The sequence below is a fragment of the Hippoglossus stenolepis genome, chromosome 3 (genome assembly GCF_022539355.2).
Source record: "Hippoglossus stenolepis isolate QCI-W04-F060 chromosome 3, HSTE1.2, whole genome shotgun sequence".
Lineage (NCBI taxonomy): Eukaryota > Metazoa > Chordata > Actinopteri > Pleuronectiformes > Pleuronectidae > Hippoglossus > Hippoglossus stenolepis.
The window spans coordinates 17,878,951-17,898,120 of record NC_061485.1 but is presented as its reverse complement, the minus strand read 5'-3'; the positions used below and the strand labels follow the sequence as shown (position 1 = coordinate 17,898,120).

Here is a 19,170-nt window from a genome sequence, read left to right as displayed (position 1 = left end):
TGTCTTACCAGACTGGTCTAATATGGGACAATACAATAATGGGCACAAAGTTTTAATTTACCAGAATCTGCTTCACTCCCATGAGCGACAAGTCACCGCTCCATCACAGTGTGGTCCAGGAACTTCCTCTGTGCAGAGACAAACGGAACATGATTTGTGAATTGTGTAAAGCTTTGACCTGACATGCATTTATTAAACATCTGCTACGCTTTGTAACCATTTGTTTCCATGTCGCTTGAAGAGAAGTTGTCAGAGTTGGGAAGAACTTAAGTGCTCACTGCTGGACAGCTGAGGAACGCTTCACTGCCAGAGAGAAAGGTAACGAGGAGTCAACGATCAGCGCTGAGTCAGGTCTGAACCCTGAACTTACCCAAATGTGTCCCGAATGCGTCCAGAGATCCGAACCCTCAGACCACATTCAGAGGTGGTCAGGGACACACATGCCCTCATTCCTTTCGCTGTGTGAACACAAACATGTCATGGGCGTGTTTGTGTTCACACAGGTCCTGAAGGACCGCCCACTCAGCTGACGTCTCTGACCTGCTAGTTTCACTATAAATCAAACGTTGGTAGTTCGATCCCCAACACCTCCAGTCTGCTTTCAGAATTGACATTGAATAAGATACTGAATCTTAATTTACTCCTGACAGCAGTGCTGACAGTGAACTAACTGTTTGATAGAAAAACACTGGATAAATAGTCTATTTACTTTTTATAATAGGAAAAATCTTTCTTCACAGCACAGCTGCACGAGTCTCGTTCAGCCCATCCTGACTCTCTCATAGCGACACAAACACAGTGACACCAGACACCTCTAAACTCCGACTGGGTTAAAACAGTATAATTTGGTCTTCACAAAATGAAGTAACGTATGTGATTATTTACATATGGAGCAGGAAAGTGAGATGGTCACAGGATCACAGACAAGAGCTGATCACTTTTGATGGGATTTATATATGAAATTATTTATTAGGATTAACCCCTTGAGACGTATCATCTCCTTTTCAAGGGGGTCCCACAGATAATAATACCAGGTCTGAAAAGGGCCAAAGACTCCCTCTGACTGGTCTGAGAGATTGTCTTGGATTTCAAGGAGTCTAAATCTAAGTGACATTTTTTCTATCTGATCTATAAAAGGCTATAATTAGTCAAGAGAGGGATTGAGACTCAAATCAGACCTCGTGCAGGAATCTGCACCTCGCAGAAACAACGCCTTGTAAGGAGCCGAGCGATTCACATGGCCTGCCCTCTCTCCTCGGCCATAGCACCGTTAGTTAGAAGGTCAGAGAATGGAAAAGCCATATGAGGTAAAGCAGTGACACAGAGAACCCTTTTCACTTTCAGTGGGTTTAGAGTAAAATGAAATATGAGGCTAATTTGAAGTATGGGACCTCTACAGGCTCACAGGCTGCTCTGAGGGAGACACCTGTAACCTTTCTGTGACACACGCTGTGTATGTTTGAATGATTTTTAACTTTGATCTGTGATGTTAAGTAACTGAGAAGAGAACAAACATTGTGCATATAGGAAATCATCTTTATTTTGAAAACCAGAGAAAGCGGGGGAACGAAACCCAACAGCGATATTTTGAAAACTGTTTGCCAGCCAGGGAACTCGCCACATTATTCCCTACTAAAAAACCCTGATGATTGTCAGATATTTTTTTGCAATACTTCTGCATATTCTGTTTAAAAACCTGAAAAGAAAAAAAAAATCTGTAGTGTTGGCTCTTCCTTTGACTTTTGGACTTCGAACTGCTACCTTTAACATACAGCACTGTACATTCTCAAGTCAAGGTGGTCATCTGGAAGCAAGCTTCCAGTTTCCGAGACATGGGCAAACACAGTTTATAGTGATCTTTAAACCAGTTTAAAGGTGAAAAGGTGGATAAGAACTTAACTCCTGAAAATTGCAGGGGAATCTGGAACAAATGCGAAAAATTAGCAAAAGCATTTTTGTTGATTTTTGTCTAGTTTGATAATCTGAATTCAAGTCTGACATCTTTGAAAATCTAATTTTTTTTACCTCTCATGGTCTTGGTGTGGCCCTGATCTGCCTTAAGGCTATTAAATCGTTTTTAATAGAATGGACTTAATTCAGGACTGTTTTACTCTCAATCTGTGAGACTAGAAACACTTGAGTTTAAACTAACTCACTCCACGTCTGGGAAGCTGGCCGGATGTACAAAAGGAACAAAAAGTGACTCATGAAGAAAAAGGTGGTAAACGTAACGTCCTTCTTCAACGAACTCGCACAACATCTGCAACAAAGGCTCATCTTTTGAGGCGACCACCCAAACCCACTAAAACAGTTCACATATTGGGGTTTCTCCAGAGTGGAAAATGAAGCGTCATGGTCTAATAAATCAAACGCACTCTTCCAAAACAAAAATCTCTAAACATTCATTTTCTACCAAAAAAGATCTCGGCGAGCTACACCTCCCACTCAGCTGCAGCTGGAGGAGTCTGCGTATGTTCAACCACTGATGACTGTTCCAAAACACCCTGGGATGTTATTACAGGGGTGGGTGTGCAAATTAACACAAAAGAAAGAAAAACTGAACATGGTATTTCTCATCATCAATTGTCAATATAAAAAATAGCTTTTGTCAAATGTCTTGTATCACTACAGTCTCTTGATCTTCACATATCAGGTGTAAACAATAACAGCTCCTAAATTTACCTGTGATGAAGATTAAAGTGTCATTTCAAACCAAAAACAAAATACAACCCCTTATTAGTTAAGTGACCATGTTGTTACGAACAGTAACACTGGGGAGATTAGGAGATAAATTGTGAGGGTTAAGATTAGATTTACGGTGAAAGTGTGACCTTGACATTTTGAAATCTGTTTTTAAACATGTCAACACAGCATTTATAGGTCAGGAGGTTAATATTAATTATAAACTGCCAGAAGCCACTGAGATTATATGAGCATGGAAACAAATCTTGTCTAAAAAATCTTTTGAACTGACATTTCTGATGTGACCTCAAACAGTCACATCCGTCATTGAGTTGCACTTGCTGCACAAAATATTTAAAAATCCTGAAATGTTTAACAACTTAATGAATCAATGTTTTTTTACTGCTGCATTTTACTGTGTAGCTCATGATCCAAAGTCTCTGTTTCCAATTTATGTAAAGGCCACTTTGCTTCAATATTAGGAAATAAGCATGTCTGATGTTAAATGAGATCATACATCTAAGACTCAGGTAGTGGTTACCTGTTGTATATGTTGATGTAGTGTTTTCAACAGGCTACATAGTGGATCAACAGGGGGCAGTATACATCTGTTCTGTGGTCTTTTAAACTACTGAAAATACAGTATATCAACATTTCAAAATGTCAAGGCGTCACCAATTAACTTTTAAACACCATTAAATTCACTCCTGCTGTTAGAATTGGACCTGTGCGGTGATTATAATCCTAATCTGGGTCTGAGACAATAAACATCAGGCAGATTCATCATGTTTAAATCAGTGGGTCTCAAAATAAATAAAGCCAAGTTGAAATTTTCACTCCATCACGTCCAGATTTTATATCTCGACAGCATCACAGGTTTATTTTCACTTCATCTAACTGGGCGGTTTGACATGTTTTAAATGTAACCCTGAAAAACAAACCTAATGTTGTGAGTGTTCTCTCGTGAGGGTGTGGGTACAGGGTGTGACCGTGACTCTGATCTTCATAAAGCAATAACATGCTTGTTTTAAAAACATTTAACCATTGGACCTGACCAAAAAAATTATATTTTCATTTCACCAAATGTCACCATAGAAAAATCTCTATTAAATGTTATGATAAATGAGTTTTAAGAGGATATTTTCCTGTTAAAAATAATAATAACGATGCCAAAATATGCATGAACACTGGTTGTCCCAGGAGATTTGACTTCCATTGAGCCATTCATAATTAAAGTGTTTGCTGCCTGTGTGCCGACTACCAGAGGACCACAGCAAGTTCTCAAACTGCTGTTTTTGTCAATTTAGTTAAGATGTGTTGGAGTCCTTGTTGAAATATTCTGGGATCCAATATGAATAACACAACTGAGAGAACTGAAGTGTGTCAAAATGCAGGTGAGTAAATCATGCGTCGCAGGATTTGGCAGGAGATTATGAAAATGTTTTGTGACAGCATCCTGAAAAGGATTTCAATGCCAAGGCTACAGTTGTCTTAAAGACCAACAGAAAAATAAGGTAAAATGAGAGGTAAAGCACCACCACTGCCACCTCTTCAGCCCTCCTTCAATACTGTATTCAGTCCACACACACTCCTCTTCATGATCCAGTCTCTTTCTCCTCTGGCTGATCCTTACCCACATTCATCTCCTTCAGTCCAGATCTTGGCATGCCAACAGGCAGGCGATAGACAAACATGGCCATTATTTATTGTCTCCCTGTGTTGCTTTATTGATACCGTGAGGAGTGAACAGACTTCACCTCTGGAAGGGTTTACGGACCTTCTTCCTCCTCCTGGGGGGTTTGCCGCTCTCAGCCCAAGTCTCGCTGGGCTCTGGCCGTGGACCCCCCGGCATGTTGAAGCCTGTCTGGCCTGGGGGAGGGGAGAACGGCGGAACCCCAGCACCAGGTGGTGGGTGCTGAGGGGGACCTGAGGGGAAGAAGCCCCCGTTGGCAGCCATGTCATTAGGAGGTCCTCCTTTGAAGATGCGGTTGAAGAAGTCCTGCAAGTCAGCGGGATTGGTGGGGCCTGTGGCGCTCTCCGAGGTTGTCCTGGAAGGAAAAGATGAAAAGTTCAGAGATCTAGAGCCAAAGTTTAGAGCTGCTCTTTTCTGCTTTAGACGTCATGTTATAACTGCATATGAGCCAAGTAAATTACAGCAAAAGGCAAAGAAATTAACTGTGAGATGATGATGATGATCAATTTGAACGTAAAGTATATCTTTATTAAAAATACAAACTGTACAAGAATATTGTTTGTTAATATTATCACAACATTGCATAACACATGGGGGGGCCCCTATGCTACACACAGCAGGATGCTGGTTCAAATAAAAAATTTTACGACACTGTGGTGGCTTCTGCATTGTTCTAAGCCACTGTCTGCTGGGGGGGCGGATGCACTGAGAGGGACAGAAAAATAAATAAACTGGTTGGGAGAGCCAGCTCGGTCTTGGACTGCCCTCTGGATTCCACTGAGGAAGTGGGTGAGAGGAGAAAGTTAGCAAAGCTGAATTCCATCATGGACCTCTCACCCCCTACATGACACTGCGGGGGCCCTGAGCAGCCCCTTGAGCAGCAGACTGCTCCACCCACAGTGCAAGAGGGAACTCTTCTGAAGCTCCTTCATTCCCACTGCTGTCAGACTCTACAACACCATCCAGAATGACAAATAAAATACTACACTGGTTTTTCTCATGTCACTCTACTAATATGCATTATTTCCAATGGAAAATGTCCATTTTCACATGAGTTTCCTCTGCACATGACCTGTATTATACCATTTATTGTGAGTTCTCAGCCATCTATATTTATACCAGCATACCTTTCTATATTCATACTATAACTACATACTATTGTGATGTGTTTATACCTACATATTTATATACAACTTTCTACACTTGTACTATATAAAATATACTGATATATAAGTGTGCAAATGTTCTAACCTGCACACATATGGACACGTCTATCCAAATGTCTCCTTATACTTATGAACAACACAGTTTTGACATGCTTGTGCAATCATCCTGTGCCACTGCACTTACTCAATAACATTTCAAACCACTTCTGCAATGAAAGGTGTATTTTATATATATATATTCTCTTTTGATATTTGTATTCTCTTGTCTACCTCATTCTGACCTGCCTGCTGCTGTAACAACTGAATTTGTGGATTAATACAGTTTTATCTTATCTTACATTCATTTTTCCCAGTGGAAGGGGAGATTTTGGCAGAGGATTGAAGAAAATGTCAAAATGAAGTTGATACATTTACATGTTTGCATACGTTAACATCTTTAAAAGGAGGAGAAGAGGGAGAAGAGGAGGAGGATGAATAGAACCACTCCTGACTCCCCATATACATTCAATTTTAAGCACTTATTTCATCCGAGGGCACATACCTGTGTCGTGTGGCGCTGCTGTTGTTCTTTGAACCAAAGGAGATGTGATAGGGCACACGGTGAGTGTCAGGAGAAATGACTATTCTTTGACAACCTGCCCACTCTGAAACACGAGAGATAGAAAACGTATACTGAAAGAAATTCTTGACCTTGTAGCGGCATCAAAAGGGACACATACTGATAATACTGCACGTTAGCTCAGGACACATGATCTGTACATAAAATCCTGATGGTCACCTGTTATATCATAGACCTTGCTGTCCATACAGGCAAAGTATGTTATGCGAAGGCCCAACATGCTAGACTCGGCCCATAGGTCCCCCTCCTCAGCGCTATGGCAACGATTGCATTCAGCACAGAACCGGGCCTCCGCCACTTCACGATCCATCTCGAACCGCCTGCACACACACACACACACACACACACACACACACACACACACACACACACACACACACACACACACACACACACACACACACACACACACACACACACACACACACACACACACACACACACACACACACACACACACACAGGTCATGAAGGAAACAACTGTGGAGAAGAGTCTGCTGCACACTACATGATTCAGCTGTGTCATACACAAAGATTAAACAGAGGAGATGATTAAGCTGTGGTTGCAGATTATGTGATAAAGATGATATATGATGTGCAGAGACGTACTTGTGTTTGCCTTCACACTTGGTGCACATCATGGTGTTCATGGCTTCCTTCAGGTCATCCTGCAGTTTAGTGAGAAACTCGTTCATGGACTTGGAGAGCTCAGTTGCTGCCATGCGTTTCCTGTGTGGGAATTAAACACACCGGTCAGTGCTGTGCTACATTACAGGCTGGTGACGTTTATTTTTATTATCGCTATTTCACTTTGAAATTTAAAGTGCAGGAGATTTTCTTGAAACCAAAGGAGAAGTTTGGTAAAGCAAAAGAATTAGTGTTCACTGTGATGATCATTCACTCTACAGTAGTTAACAAGAAGATGATAATGATCTATTCTATTGACTGTAGTGTATTAAAACTGTACAAGAGGAAATATTTTTTTATTATTTCGCAAAAGATGAAAAAACATTTACGAAATGCAGTAAATGTTTGAAAAGACGTTTTTATTTTGGTTCTATAATGACCACTGTTCCTGCATACTCACAACTCATACTCTCGTCGTGTCTCTGGGTTACTGACAATATCCCAGGCAGCCCTCAATACTTTGAACGCCTCTCCAGCTCGTGGGTGTTTATTTTTGTCTGGATGGACCTGAAAGAGAAAGGGCAGAGGAAAAGGTTGCATGAGTAAAAAAGAAACTTTCAGCCTCAGATGCAGTTTATTAGTCATTATTTCAGACATCCAACCATAACATTTTAAACTTTTCACTCAGCCACAGGTAGTTCACACACACCTGGACAGCCAGCTGTCTGTAGGCCTTCTTCAGCTCAGCCTCAGAGGCGTGTACCTCCACACCGAGCACTGTAAAGGGGTCAAGCTCGTTCTCCGGTATCTCGGCCAAGGCCAGCAGTCTCTCCAGCTCCTGGCCGGACTGGCCCCTCCCTGCTCTGCCAGGTGACTCATGTGTGGATGGTGGTGCGCGGGCATCTCTCTTGAACCGTCTCTGAACTCTCTCCAGCAGGGAAACAACCCGCTTCCAAAACCTTGACTCCTGAAAAGATGTCCAGTAGCGTTTTCCCCGCTCTCCACCAAGTCGGACCACCACACCCTTTGCCCACTGGGACCCGAGAATAGCCAAAGCACAGAAAAGTCTGAAACAAGATAAGGCAGCTGTCTTTACCCACTTCACCGACCTGACAATTTTATCCACCACGTCTACTCCTGTGCATTTAGTCCATTTCAAAATCCGACTAGCATCCGCCTTCATCCCGTGTATATCTGTGATCTTTGAAAGAAGCTGCTGTCCAAAGTTATAAAGTTTCACTCCTACAGCCTCCACACAGACTCCACAATTGTGAGTTAATGTGACAATAATCTCAATCATCATGTGGACGCAGGAGATGCACCAGAAGCTGAGAGACTCTGACAGCATCTCCTTGAAAGCTAAGATGAGCTGGTTGCCTGTCCGCCTGCGGCTCCGGTTCTGCTGATGGTGGTGGTGACGTCTGCGGGTCTGCTTGTGCCGGCCACCGCTGGATATAACATTGCTTTTTTGAAAAGAAGCAAAAGCACTTTGACTGCTCTGCTCTGAAAATGAACCACTGCTCTTCAGTTTGCATCTCCGCCCGCCTCCCAGGCTCCTCCAGCCAGACTCTCCATTCATGTGCTGCTCCTTCTCAATATCTTCCTCTTCTTCGCCGTCATGCTCGAACCCATCCGAAGCCTGCTCAGTGTCCTCTTTGGCCGCTGTAGATCCACAATACTCTGCTTCATCAATTCCGAAGTCTTGTGGGGTGGCTGGGTTTGGGGTGTCCTGAGATTTGAAACTGGCGGTTGTGTTCTCCTGCTCGCAGTCATCATCAGTCTCTCTGTCCTCACACTGACTAGATTTGGTCTCTAAGGTGGAATCACCTATAGGGATGTCCTCGTCAGTGTCTGTAACTCCATCCATCTCCTTCTCAGTTGCTTCCCACTCCATGTCCCTTACAGCTGTTTGACTGAAGCGCTGTAAAACTGGAAACTCATGGAAGGTGATATCCTAGATCCATAATCTGTGGCAACGTTTCCCCAGACTCTCATGAAAAATGGAGACTGGGGGCTTCTTGGAGCCAGTCTCAGGTCCACCATATCAGCAGCCACTTCCAGGGTTTCAGGAGGCTTTTACATACCACACAGCTCACATCATGCATCAGGCTGCTTCCTGAAACAGAATGAGGTAAAAAATCAGCAGGGATTTTGATCACAGTGAACAACATGACAGATTTCAACCCGAATCACTAACCACTAAAGAGCAATTAAATTGAAATTAGGAGTGAGGTTTTTAAATTGGATTGATAGAAAGTTCAAGTATCCATTTTTATAGTTGATTAATAATTGAACTAAATTACCAATCAAATACTCTCTGAGGTCAGCTTCTCCAATGTGATGAATTTCTCACCATTGTAAAGTCATGCTGGCTCAGAAGAGCAGATCAGTCAAAACAAGACATTTGAAGACGTTACACTGGGGGTCTGCTGATGTAATCATGCTAATGTAGAAGTGTACTGTATAATAAAGGCAGGATTTCGACGGGGGAAAAGCAACTAAGACTGAACTTCACTGCTGCTACAAAGAAATATTACCATTATTATGAAATCTGTTCTCCGACTGTGTGACGTGGAGGCTTCTCTTCACATACGAAACATGCTGTTCAGTTTAGAAAGAGTTGATCCTGAATAAACTGAGGACGAATGAGCCCTGACATGTAGCGGCACCACCACATCTGTCCAAACCTTGTAGAAGTTGATTTACACGCGTAGACACCGCAGATGGCATTAAATTACGCTGCTTTGAGGTTTGCTAATTCAGTTAGCCGAAGAGAAACACGGCGTAGCTCCAGCAAATAAACACGAGCAGCAATAACAATCCCCTGACCCTTCAGAGGCGATACAAGGTAAAAGGTTAATGAATCACAACACGGTGTCGCCTGTCTGACAAAACCTCGTGTTAGTTAAACTGAAAACAACCGCAGTAGATGTTTAGCAGGCGGCTACTGTTAGCAGGTAGCTTCACTGTTAGCATGAGAGGAGGCAGGCGGCCAGCTGGACGACACACAGGGGCTAAAATTAGCTTACACCTGGCTGCCTAACCCGACAGTGTCCAGCTCCACAAAATAAGGCATCAAATGAGGTTAAACCGACAGCACAGCAGCGACCTGTCAACGCCTGTAGGAAGCTAGCAGCCAACCGAGCAGCTAACTGTTAGCTACGAGCAGCAGAACGAGTCGGACGAGCCAATATTTACGACTGACTCCTCCTGTGGCTCTGACGGGTAACATGAGGCATGTTTATAACACCAGCAGGTAGGAACATTATTATTCATTATGCATTCAAACAAACTGGATGTCACATATACCTCAGATAACTGTGTAACCTTGTTTGTTCACACACAGCCAAGTGTCGCTGATGTTTTCTTTTTTTGTTTTTTTTAACCACTTCTTCTTCTGCTGCTCCTTTTCCTACTTCTTCCTCATCCTTCTTCCCCTTCTTCGGCCATTTCTCAAAGTGACGGAACAGTAGAGGAGCTCTACTGCCACCTGTTGCTTTGAAAATTAACATAGATAGATAGATAGATAGATGAATAAACAATTCATAAAACATGTACAGATAAGTTATATTTTACATAGAAATATAATGTATTAAATGTGTTTTTAAACATTAAAATAATGAAATTAGAAAAGATGTTTATTTCATGTTCCAAATTATGTGGAACAATATTATAATAATAGGCAATTCAGGCAATTGTGCAGCACTTCTGGTCTCCTTGTGGCCCGCACAAAATGCACGTGGAACTTAAAGTTGCCTGCTTGTAAAATAGCAAACTTGCCCCAAATATCCAGAAACAAATGTGGGCTTTTTTCTGGCAAACATGCCTTGTGCTGGGCAAGGTGGCATCTGGATGTGAAGCTAAAGTGGCCCATGTGGTAAATTGAGAATATGGCCCAAATAACACAAACAAATTCAGGCCACCTTTGGTTGACATGCTGCATTGCTATGGATTACTTGTGGCCCCGATCTGGCAAACAGGAGTGGACCGCCCATGTGCCATCATTCCACAGGGTATGTGGGCGGGATGACAGTGCTCGGTGTGGGCCAAATCTGGGTGAGGTGAGGGGTATTCAGCTGCAACATACAACTTCTCCACTAGATGTCACTAAATTCTACACACTTTACCTTTACATTTTTCAAAGAAGAAAAACACATGCTCTAACAAAGTGCTGGAGTTTCACCTGAGCTCTCCGAATAATTTACGACCACCCACTTTCCACATAAATAAGAAAAAAAAGAAACACCGTTTGGTAGAATCCACATCTGTCACATGTGTCCTCCGCTCTCTGAACAGGCCTAAAGCTCAGTGTTGGTGTGCTGACGTCTGTGGGGGTCTGTGATATGGCACAACTCTGGGAACCCCCTCTAAAAAAAAAAATCTCCTGCATATGACAGACTGATCTTGACGACACAGAGGGTTAATTCTAAGCCCCCACCACCTCCACCCACATTCTCCAATTTGAAAGCCGCCTCTCTACCGGCAGAGGAAGGCTCTTTTTCGGTCAGATGGCGTGCTGCAGTCCGCCCCCGTCATTCTCCAGCCCACACAGACAGCAAAAAGGCAGCCAGCGACCAATACGGTGCGCCGGAGGAGGATTTCTGCCAGTGATTTCAGACGAGCCACGATACGCAAAGGGGGATTTACTACGCCAATCTGCGCCGGGGAAGCTTGCGGCGATAGCCTATAGGTACCAGGGTAAGAGACGAGACTGTTACTGACTGATATGTCTTTAAAGGAGTGTTTACCGCGAACATCTGGCTCCCAGTCCATGTTTTTGTATTATCTGAACTGGAGCGAATCATCCAAGTGTTTCTACTCCATAATCTAAACGTAACGTGGGTTTGTGTGACTGATGAAGTGGCATTAGTTTCAATTTCTTTGTGTGCTCTATGTTTATCTGTTTCCGTCCGACAGTATCGACCTGTGACATCTGTTGGAGAGACACCTTTGCGTAATTACGCCTGTCTCCTCTCTGCGCATTTACCCTGGTAGCCTGGATAAGGTAGGAACTGTTATGATATAAGCATATAATAGTTAAACAATTACAATTATCCAAAAATAATTTAGGCTTAGAAGGGCTTAAATAAATTTAAAAAAGGTGTTTACGAAGGTGAAAATAGTTTCTAACCTATGTGAAGGACGCTATTCTGCTCCAAAGCATGCATGTCTATTGTTATGAATGCTCCATCAAGCTTGAAGAAATTTAAAAACAGGTATATGCTATTAGGTGGAGCGAACATGGAAAATAATTCATTCCAAATAACTTGTTCACGTTCACATCTTTCCTCTCTCCTGCCCAAAACTTTCCAGTGCTGTGTGCCATGTCTCTGCCACGCACACTTGGGGAGCTGCAGCTCTATCGGGTGCTGCAGAGGGCCAACCTGCTGGCTTATTATGAAACCTTCATCCAGCAGGGCGGTGACGACGTTCAGCAGCTCTGTGAGGCAGCAGAGGAGGAGTTCCTGGAGATCATGGCCTTAGTTGGCATGGCCACCAAGCCGCTGCATGTGCGTAGGCTGCAGAAGGCCCTCCGAGACTGGGCAGCCAACCCTGCCCTCTTCAACCAGCCTGTCGCTAATGTTCCCCTCGGGGGCATCCCTCTGTTCAAAGTGGACGGAACGGGCTCAAGTGGATCCAGGAAGTCTGTGAGCAACGGCCAGCCCGGGTCACCATGTGAGAGGGAGGATCGGGCATGTCTTACCCCAATGCACAGTGGGAGTCCCAGAAGCCCCTGCTCCCAGGCCTCCCCACAGCCACCAGACACACACTACAGGGAAAAACTGTCACCCATGGACCCGCACTGGCTCAGCCCAGAGCCAGATGGAAACTGTTCAGCATCTGGATTAGAGGAGGAGCCGCCCAGCCCACCTATGCTGTCAACGTGTCCTCCTGGTCCCTCCACATCTCCCAGTCCCTCTGCTTCCGTCGCCCCTACAGCCCTGTCAGCCTGGCCCGGAGGACAGCTGGACGGGGAGACGGCGAGGGCAGTGGTGGAGAGCGTGGATAGGCTCCTAAGGACCATGCCAAGGTCAGATCCCACGGAGGTGAAGACACTGCTTAGGATGAACAAGAAGTTGGCAAAGACTGTGGGGCACGTCTTCAAAATGGGGTCCCAGGACGTGAACAAGGAAGAGGAGATCCGGAAGTACAGTCTCATTTATGGACGCTTCGACTCCAAGAGGAGAGAAGGCAAGCAGCTCACACATCATGAGGTAATGAGCATCAAAAACAAGAGCTGAGAATCAACATCATGTTTCCTATACCTATGGCTTAATAAAGAATACTTCACTATATACACTCAAATGGAGCTTTACACATTTGAAACAAAGATAATCATTTTGTCTGGATGTGATTTCCACAGTGTCCATCCTTCTTTCACTCACTGCTTCTCCTCCAGTTGATCATCAATGAAGCTGCAGCCCAGTTCTGTATGCGCGACAATGCCCTTCTGCTGAGACGAGTGGAGCTCTTTTCATTGGCTCGGCAGGTGGCGAGAAAATGTGCCTACACCTCCACTCTGAAGCATGCAAGGTATGATGCTGCATGAAGAGAGGAGATATCAGTTCGTATTTGACTGAGTGTTGCCTGGTCCTTAATGCTGAGAGAGAATCAGGATTATAGATTTATTGATCGATAATTGTAAAATGTTCAAGGCAAAGTAACATGATGTAGCACTACAGGACAAATGGAGAATTGTTTAAAAGCCTCCATTGTGTTTGTTATATATTGTACATGTACCAGGTTTTCACGAGTCTCACTGAGGTCTTTATTTTCAGAGTGAACCTGGTTCAGATCAGCAGGATAGACTTTGACCTCTGTTGTGTTGGTTCAATGAGCACACACACACACACACACACACACACACACACACACACACACACACACACACACACACACACACACACACACACACTTTTATAAAAGTAAATACCAGCACAAAAACAGAACTAATTAAAAACACAATTTTGTATATTTGTCATTATTACAGCAAATCAGTTTTAAGATTTAAAATGTCTCTTTTCCTGAGATTATAATTTGATGGGAACTTAATTCCAGAGATTATGTTATCATTTTAATAGTTAATGAATTGAAAGAACCTTGAACAATTTATAAAATATATAAAATATCCTCATTACAACTTGGCATTCAAATACTTAGCTTATTAATTTGTGAGTGAATCATTATTACACTCTCATTGATCCACTCATTGTGTTTCTCTAGACATTTAGTTCACATGTCAGTTTGTTTCCAAGGTCAAGCATGATCCTTCACATTCAAATGATTTGGTTGTTTTCCTCCTGCAGGACAAATGCAGATGAGAACAGTGTGGTGCTACAGAAGAGAGCAAGACATGAGGTGAGTCTTTAGATCTACCACCAGTCAACGTCACTCAGTGAATCTGGTTAACGGTGAAATTACAGGTGGTGCATAGTTTAAACATTAATGTCACTTGTCAGAAGTGGTTCAATTAACAGTGATGTGTTTTAGGTAATGGTGCCTGAGGGCGTCTCATCACTTCTCGGAGTGGAGAGCTCAGAGGCCTTGAACCAGAGAGCAGACGATGACAGTTTATCTGCAGAGAGCCTCGACAGTGTATCACATGGTAAAGACCTCAGATATTCAATGTGTTTACTCTAAAACGTCTTCTACTCCAGTAATCCTTCCTGTTTCTATAATAATTCTTGTTGGAAGGCAGAATTCACACCCAGATCTGTATGTCCTGTTAGACATGGGCTCACAGTGCAACCAGTCTCCTTCCCCTCGTCCCCACACCGACACGTCCAACCCCGCCAGCTGGAGTCGCCACCTCATACAGCAGACACTAATGGACGAGGGGCTGCGATTGGCTCGGATGGTGTCTCATGATCGGGCTGGCAAGATCAGCCTAGGGTCAGAAGGGACTCGCTCCTCAGGTGACTTTTTAAATAATGACCTAACCATATTGTGTGTTTAATAATGGACATAGAATAAAAGTATTTCTTTTCAATGTTTGATCATCTTTGTGCTTGTTAAAGGAATCATTTGAGATTCTTTAGAAACACTGTACATGCTTTGAGTTAGATGAGGTATGAAGTATCCACTGGAGGGCTTTTAGTTTAGATTAGCACGAGGTCTGGAAGAAGGTGGAAACATAATGTGGACCGTCCAAAAGTCAAAATCCTGCACCTCTAAACCTCACTTATTTCACATCTTGTTAAATTCCTAAAAAAACTAAGTAATAACACTTCAGTATTTTACGGGGGGGGTAATGTGTTGGACAATTTCTTGGTTGGGAGCAGTTTTACACTATGGTCTGAACAGACATGAGATTTGTAAATTAGTGATTTTTAAAGACGCTGCAAGAAAGTAAAAACAAAAACATTCCCAAAATAACAAATCATTTCTTTAAGTTGGAAATGGAGGGAGAATTCAAAGAGACGAGAGTTGATGTCGGGATCAAATTGAAAACGACGTAGCGACTCCCCAACCGCCTCCTAACAATGAATATTTTATAGCTCTACAGCTTGAACTCTAATGAGTCACATTGTCTCTGAGGTGACGCCTCCCACCACACACAGCTGAACTTCACCAGACTGTAAATTAGAGAGGATAGAAGTTAGAAGGGGAAACAGAAGGAGGTGGAGAGTGATATAGGAAAAGAGTGAGAACGGGAGGGTAGAGAGCGAGAAAGAAGAGAGGGGGGTGGTGTTACACTGTTATAGCACTCCTTGAATACTCTGTTATACTGTAGCGTTTGTCTGATGCATCACAGCTCCTCACGAGAAATAGAAAAAAAGATCTGGGCAAGTTAGTGGTTCCGGGCTGCGAGAGCCAGTCGAAGACATGAAGCGAGGAGAAGCCAGCAAAGACATGAGGGGGCAGAGGAGGAGGTGATGGTGGTGGGGGGATAGGAAGTACTCTGTGGGCGGCAGAATCGGGCCCCCCTCCTTTCTCTCGGCAGTGACTGACGTCAGAGTGTGTTTGGTGCGTGGGCTGGAGGGCGGAATGGATGGGGCGTGGGGGCGAAGGAGTGGGAGGTAATTGGAGGGGCGTTGCATTGACTCACCAAGCGACAGTGTGCAAAAATAAAAACCTGTGGGCAGTGAAATGGCACAGTCTTTTTTTTCATACATCTTCTCCCTCTACCAAAAGAACTGCGGAAATAACAACAAAAAAAAGAAACGACATATGTTTCATCTCTGACGTCGATCTCCCTCTCACTGTGTTTTTTCTCCCTTTTTCCTATACGTCTGTCTCTCTCATCAGTCAGAACTTTCTCTCACTTCCTGTTGACGTCACTGTTTTTGATCTTCCGTTGTTTATCTGCAGATCATCTCTCACACATCACGTTTCATTCATTTTAACCACAGATACAGAACCTTTAATCCAGTACATTAAAACACTTTTTTATTTATAAGTTACTGAATATGTGTAAATACATTTTTGTAATGTTGAAAATGTGTTACTATATGATTATTATTATCATATAACTGCATTCCGTTAAAACACGTGGACACTGTTCTGAATCAGCAAATGAATAAATGAATAGTCAACAAATTAATATTGTTCGACTCATAAACACACTGGATCCTAATGAATGTGCTTCATTAAGAAAATGCAAAAGATTTGTTTGGTACTTCTGCCAAGGAGGTTATGTTCTCACCCCCATCTGTGTGTTTGTTGGTTGGTTGTTTGTGAACAAGATTACACAAAAACAGCAGATAACCATGAAACTTGGTGGGAGGAGGTTGTATAGGCCAGGAAAGAACCCATTCAATTTTGGTCTGGATCAGGATCGGGGCGGATCCAGTCATGTTATTTCACTTCCTTGAACACTGCGAGATCGGGCGTTTTTCAACATGTTGAGCTTGATGAAAAAAAGAATCTGGCATTTTTAGATGACTGGTATCTCTGAGTGTTTGAAACTTGGTGAAGCTTGATTGAATTTAAGGGGACTGTCGGGGCGGTGGTACGTACTCTCTTGTTAACTGGATTCGATGACTTTATCACTACCTGATCACCAACCGATAATCATTAAGTCATCTGCAATACTGGCCACTTAATGTTACAACTTGGTCTGGTCATAAAAATCATGTTGACTCCATGTTGGAGATGTTCTTGTTGAATTCTACTAACTGTTATTCAAAGATTAAAACATTGGTTTTATCTTGATTACTGTGACTCTTACCTTTATCACCCTGCGCCTTCAACAACAGCAACACATTTAAAAATGATTTATAGAAACACATTTATTTATTTATTTTATTTTGATAATGTTAATAGACAATACTTGGAATTTTAGGGTTTCACAGATTTCCCAGTTGTCGGATAATTAGTTCTCAGTGCTTTTTGTCAGTGGTTCTCTATCTAGTACTCGTTCTCTAAGTAGTTCTCCAATAAGCTCATGTCAAACTTCATATCTCTCCACAGACCATGACAGTAAAGTGGAGAAGCGGGGCTCATTAACAGCGTGCAGGAGCAGTAGCCCCTGCATCACCAGAGACAACTCCAATCACCGAGGGAAATGAAAAGTGCTCCGAGGTTATCAGCGAACTCGATGTGCTCAGGCCCAACGCTGAACTCCACTCAGACTGCTGCACAGGCTGTTACCGAGCAGGTTTCCTCCACATGTACTTCACTGACATCACAGGCATCTGAGTGACTATAAAGTCTTTACAGTTCATGTCAGAATTTACCAGCAACTAAACTCATCAACCTGCAGCGACTTCTAAATGCTGTGGATAAGGTTAAAAAAACGTTTACTTTTATTAAGTAAATATGCAGAGGAGTAATTTTTTTGTTTTCTTTTTCAAATTCATGGACTTTATGTCCTGCAGATTTGATCTAATAGTAAAAAAAAAAGGTGATTTTATCAGGAGAAAACAGACATTTTTGTTCAATGGATCAACCTGTTTTGAGCTGTGCTGTAAAATCCACCTGTTTCAGATGAGATGGGCTCGACACAGCAGGGGGCACTGCAACTTTGGAAATGGACTCTCGGAACTTAATCCGGCCTGAGTGAAAATGTAGTAACATGGAGGGAATTTGCAGTCTCAGCACGTAATATAATAACAAGACAAAGACAACAATCTCTGCAGCTCATCCCCCTCAGGAAACAAGCAGATGTGCTGGTTTTTAACAGACGTCAACGTGGCAGTCAGAGAATAGTGTTCCTTCACAATTAAAGATAATCTATGTAGATGAAGTAGGGAAACAGTGGGTGGTTGAGCCATAACATGATCGACGTTTTTCAACGCTGCTGTTAGGTTCAGATGCCTTTTTTTTCTTTTTACTGCATCATCTAGTCACCTGTCAGATCAGAAGAGGCACCCTGAGATCTATATATACACACACAGTATATATGAAGCAACAAGCCTCCATTTTCTCCCTCACATCCTTCTTTACTGGATTTTTCCACAAACGGCCCAAAATTGTTTGTACGAAACAACGCAATCAACACTTCTGTTTGAGGCATTTCATTATTTTAAATGATGTGGAAAATGTACTGAGAAAACATTTTCTAAACTCAGCGGCATTTGAAAAGAATAGAGACACTTTATTGATTTCCAGGTGATTGATTTTCACTCTTCTCTTTAAACACTGGAGTGAAGTTTCAGACACTTGGAGCAGCAGGGCTCAGCATCTTGCTAAGGAACATTTCAGCAGGGAGGATGTTTTCAGACATTCAAGCTGTGAACTACATTGTGAGATTTATAAAATGCTAAATTTAAAAAACACAGTGCCACAGTATTTAAAAAATGAAGTGGGGAAAAGTCTAAATTTTTGATGCAATGTTTTTAGGTGTAGCGGACCTAGCGGAGATATTAACAAGATCAACTTTATGTTGTTTATTTTACAATTCTTTTCACCTCTGAGACTCACAATCACTTTAAAAAGAAAATACCATGCAGAGGTTTACAGAAATAAATCTGATGGTGCTTGACTTTTGATCCAGCAACACCTGTAATTCATTTCAACCGACTGGCTCTTATGAGGAAGAGTTGAAATGGGCTTAAACAAGGCAAATATTGATAATTGATGAAAAAGGATTTTGTACTCTCCACCACAGATATGTCAGTGAGGTACCTTGCTGTGAATCAGTTTCACCTGCCTGCCTGCTGAGCATTAGTGACCTCAGTTTATTATGTTGCAAACAGATAATTTATTTTGTTACATCTCAATAAATGTTATTTTATTGCTTAAAGCGTCTTGCTCTGTTTTCCACAATGAATGGTGGTTTTATATTTTTTCTCCTCTGGTGTTCGGAGAGGCTGCGTCACACAGCCAGCAACACCTCGTCTTGTTTGTTGGCTCTGCAGTGAGCCTCCATGCTGGTATGACTCACCTGTACCAGTGATGTCACACACACGCACGCACGCACACACACACACACACACACA

At 42.7% G+C, this 19,170-nt stretch overlaps 2 protein-coding genes across 5 annotated transcripts; one reads left to right on the top strand and one right to left on the bottom strand.

The window, feature by feature from the left end:
- Positions 1–1,515: 1,515 nt before the first annotated feature.
- On the bottom strand, positions 1,516–10,254 carry dnajc14 (DnaJ (Hsp40) homolog, subfamily C, member 14). 2 transcript variants are annotated; one of them, XM_035151591.2, is made up of 7 exons: positions 10,097–10,254; positions 7,497–8,903; positions 7,248–7,354; positions 6,770–6,889; positions 6,320–6,480; positions 6,083–6,185; positions 1,516–4,730 (listed from the first exon to the last, which is right to left on the bottom strand). In XM_035151591.2, the coding sequence occupies exons 2-7, from the start codon at positions 8,679–8,681 to the stop codon at positions 4,436–4,438; spliced, it is 1,971 nt and encodes a 656-aa protein (XP_035007482.1). In that variant the 5' UTR covers positions 8,682–8,903; positions 10,097–10,254; the 3' UTR covers positions 1,516–4,435. The 2 variants fall into 2 exon arrangements, with proteins under 2 accessions (XP_035007482.1, XP_035007483.1); XM_035151592.2 differs by lacking the exon at positions 10,097–10,254 and adding an exon at positions 9,325–9,585.
- On the top strand, positions 9,684–18,974 carry nab2 (NGFI-A binding protein 2 (EGR1 binding protein 2)). 3 transcript variants are annotated; one of them, XM_035151595.2, is made up of 9 exons: positions 9,684–10,043; positions 10,247–11,485; positions 11,705–11,792; positions 12,101–13,002; positions 13,152–13,321; positions 14,095–14,146; positions 14,279–14,393; positions 14,487–14,703; positions 17,201–18,974. In XM_035151595.2, exons 4-8 carry the CDS (start codon positions 12,112–12,114, stop codon positions 14,654–14,656), a joined length of 1,398 nt encoding a protein of 465 aa, XP_035007486.1. In that variant the 5' UTR covers positions 9,684–10,043; positions 10,247–11,485; positions 11,705–11,792; positions 12,101–12,111; the 3' UTR covers positions 14,657–14,703; positions 17,201–18,974. The 3 variants fall into 3 exon arrangements, with proteins under 3 accessions (XP_035007486.1, XP_035007484.1, XP_035007485.1); XM_035151593.2 differs by having other exon boundaries at positions 9,819–10,043; positions 14,518–14,703; XM_035151594.2 differs by having other exon boundaries at positions 9,831–10,043; positions 13,188–13,321; positions 14,518–14,703.
- Positions 18,975–19,170: the final 196 nt, after the last annotated feature.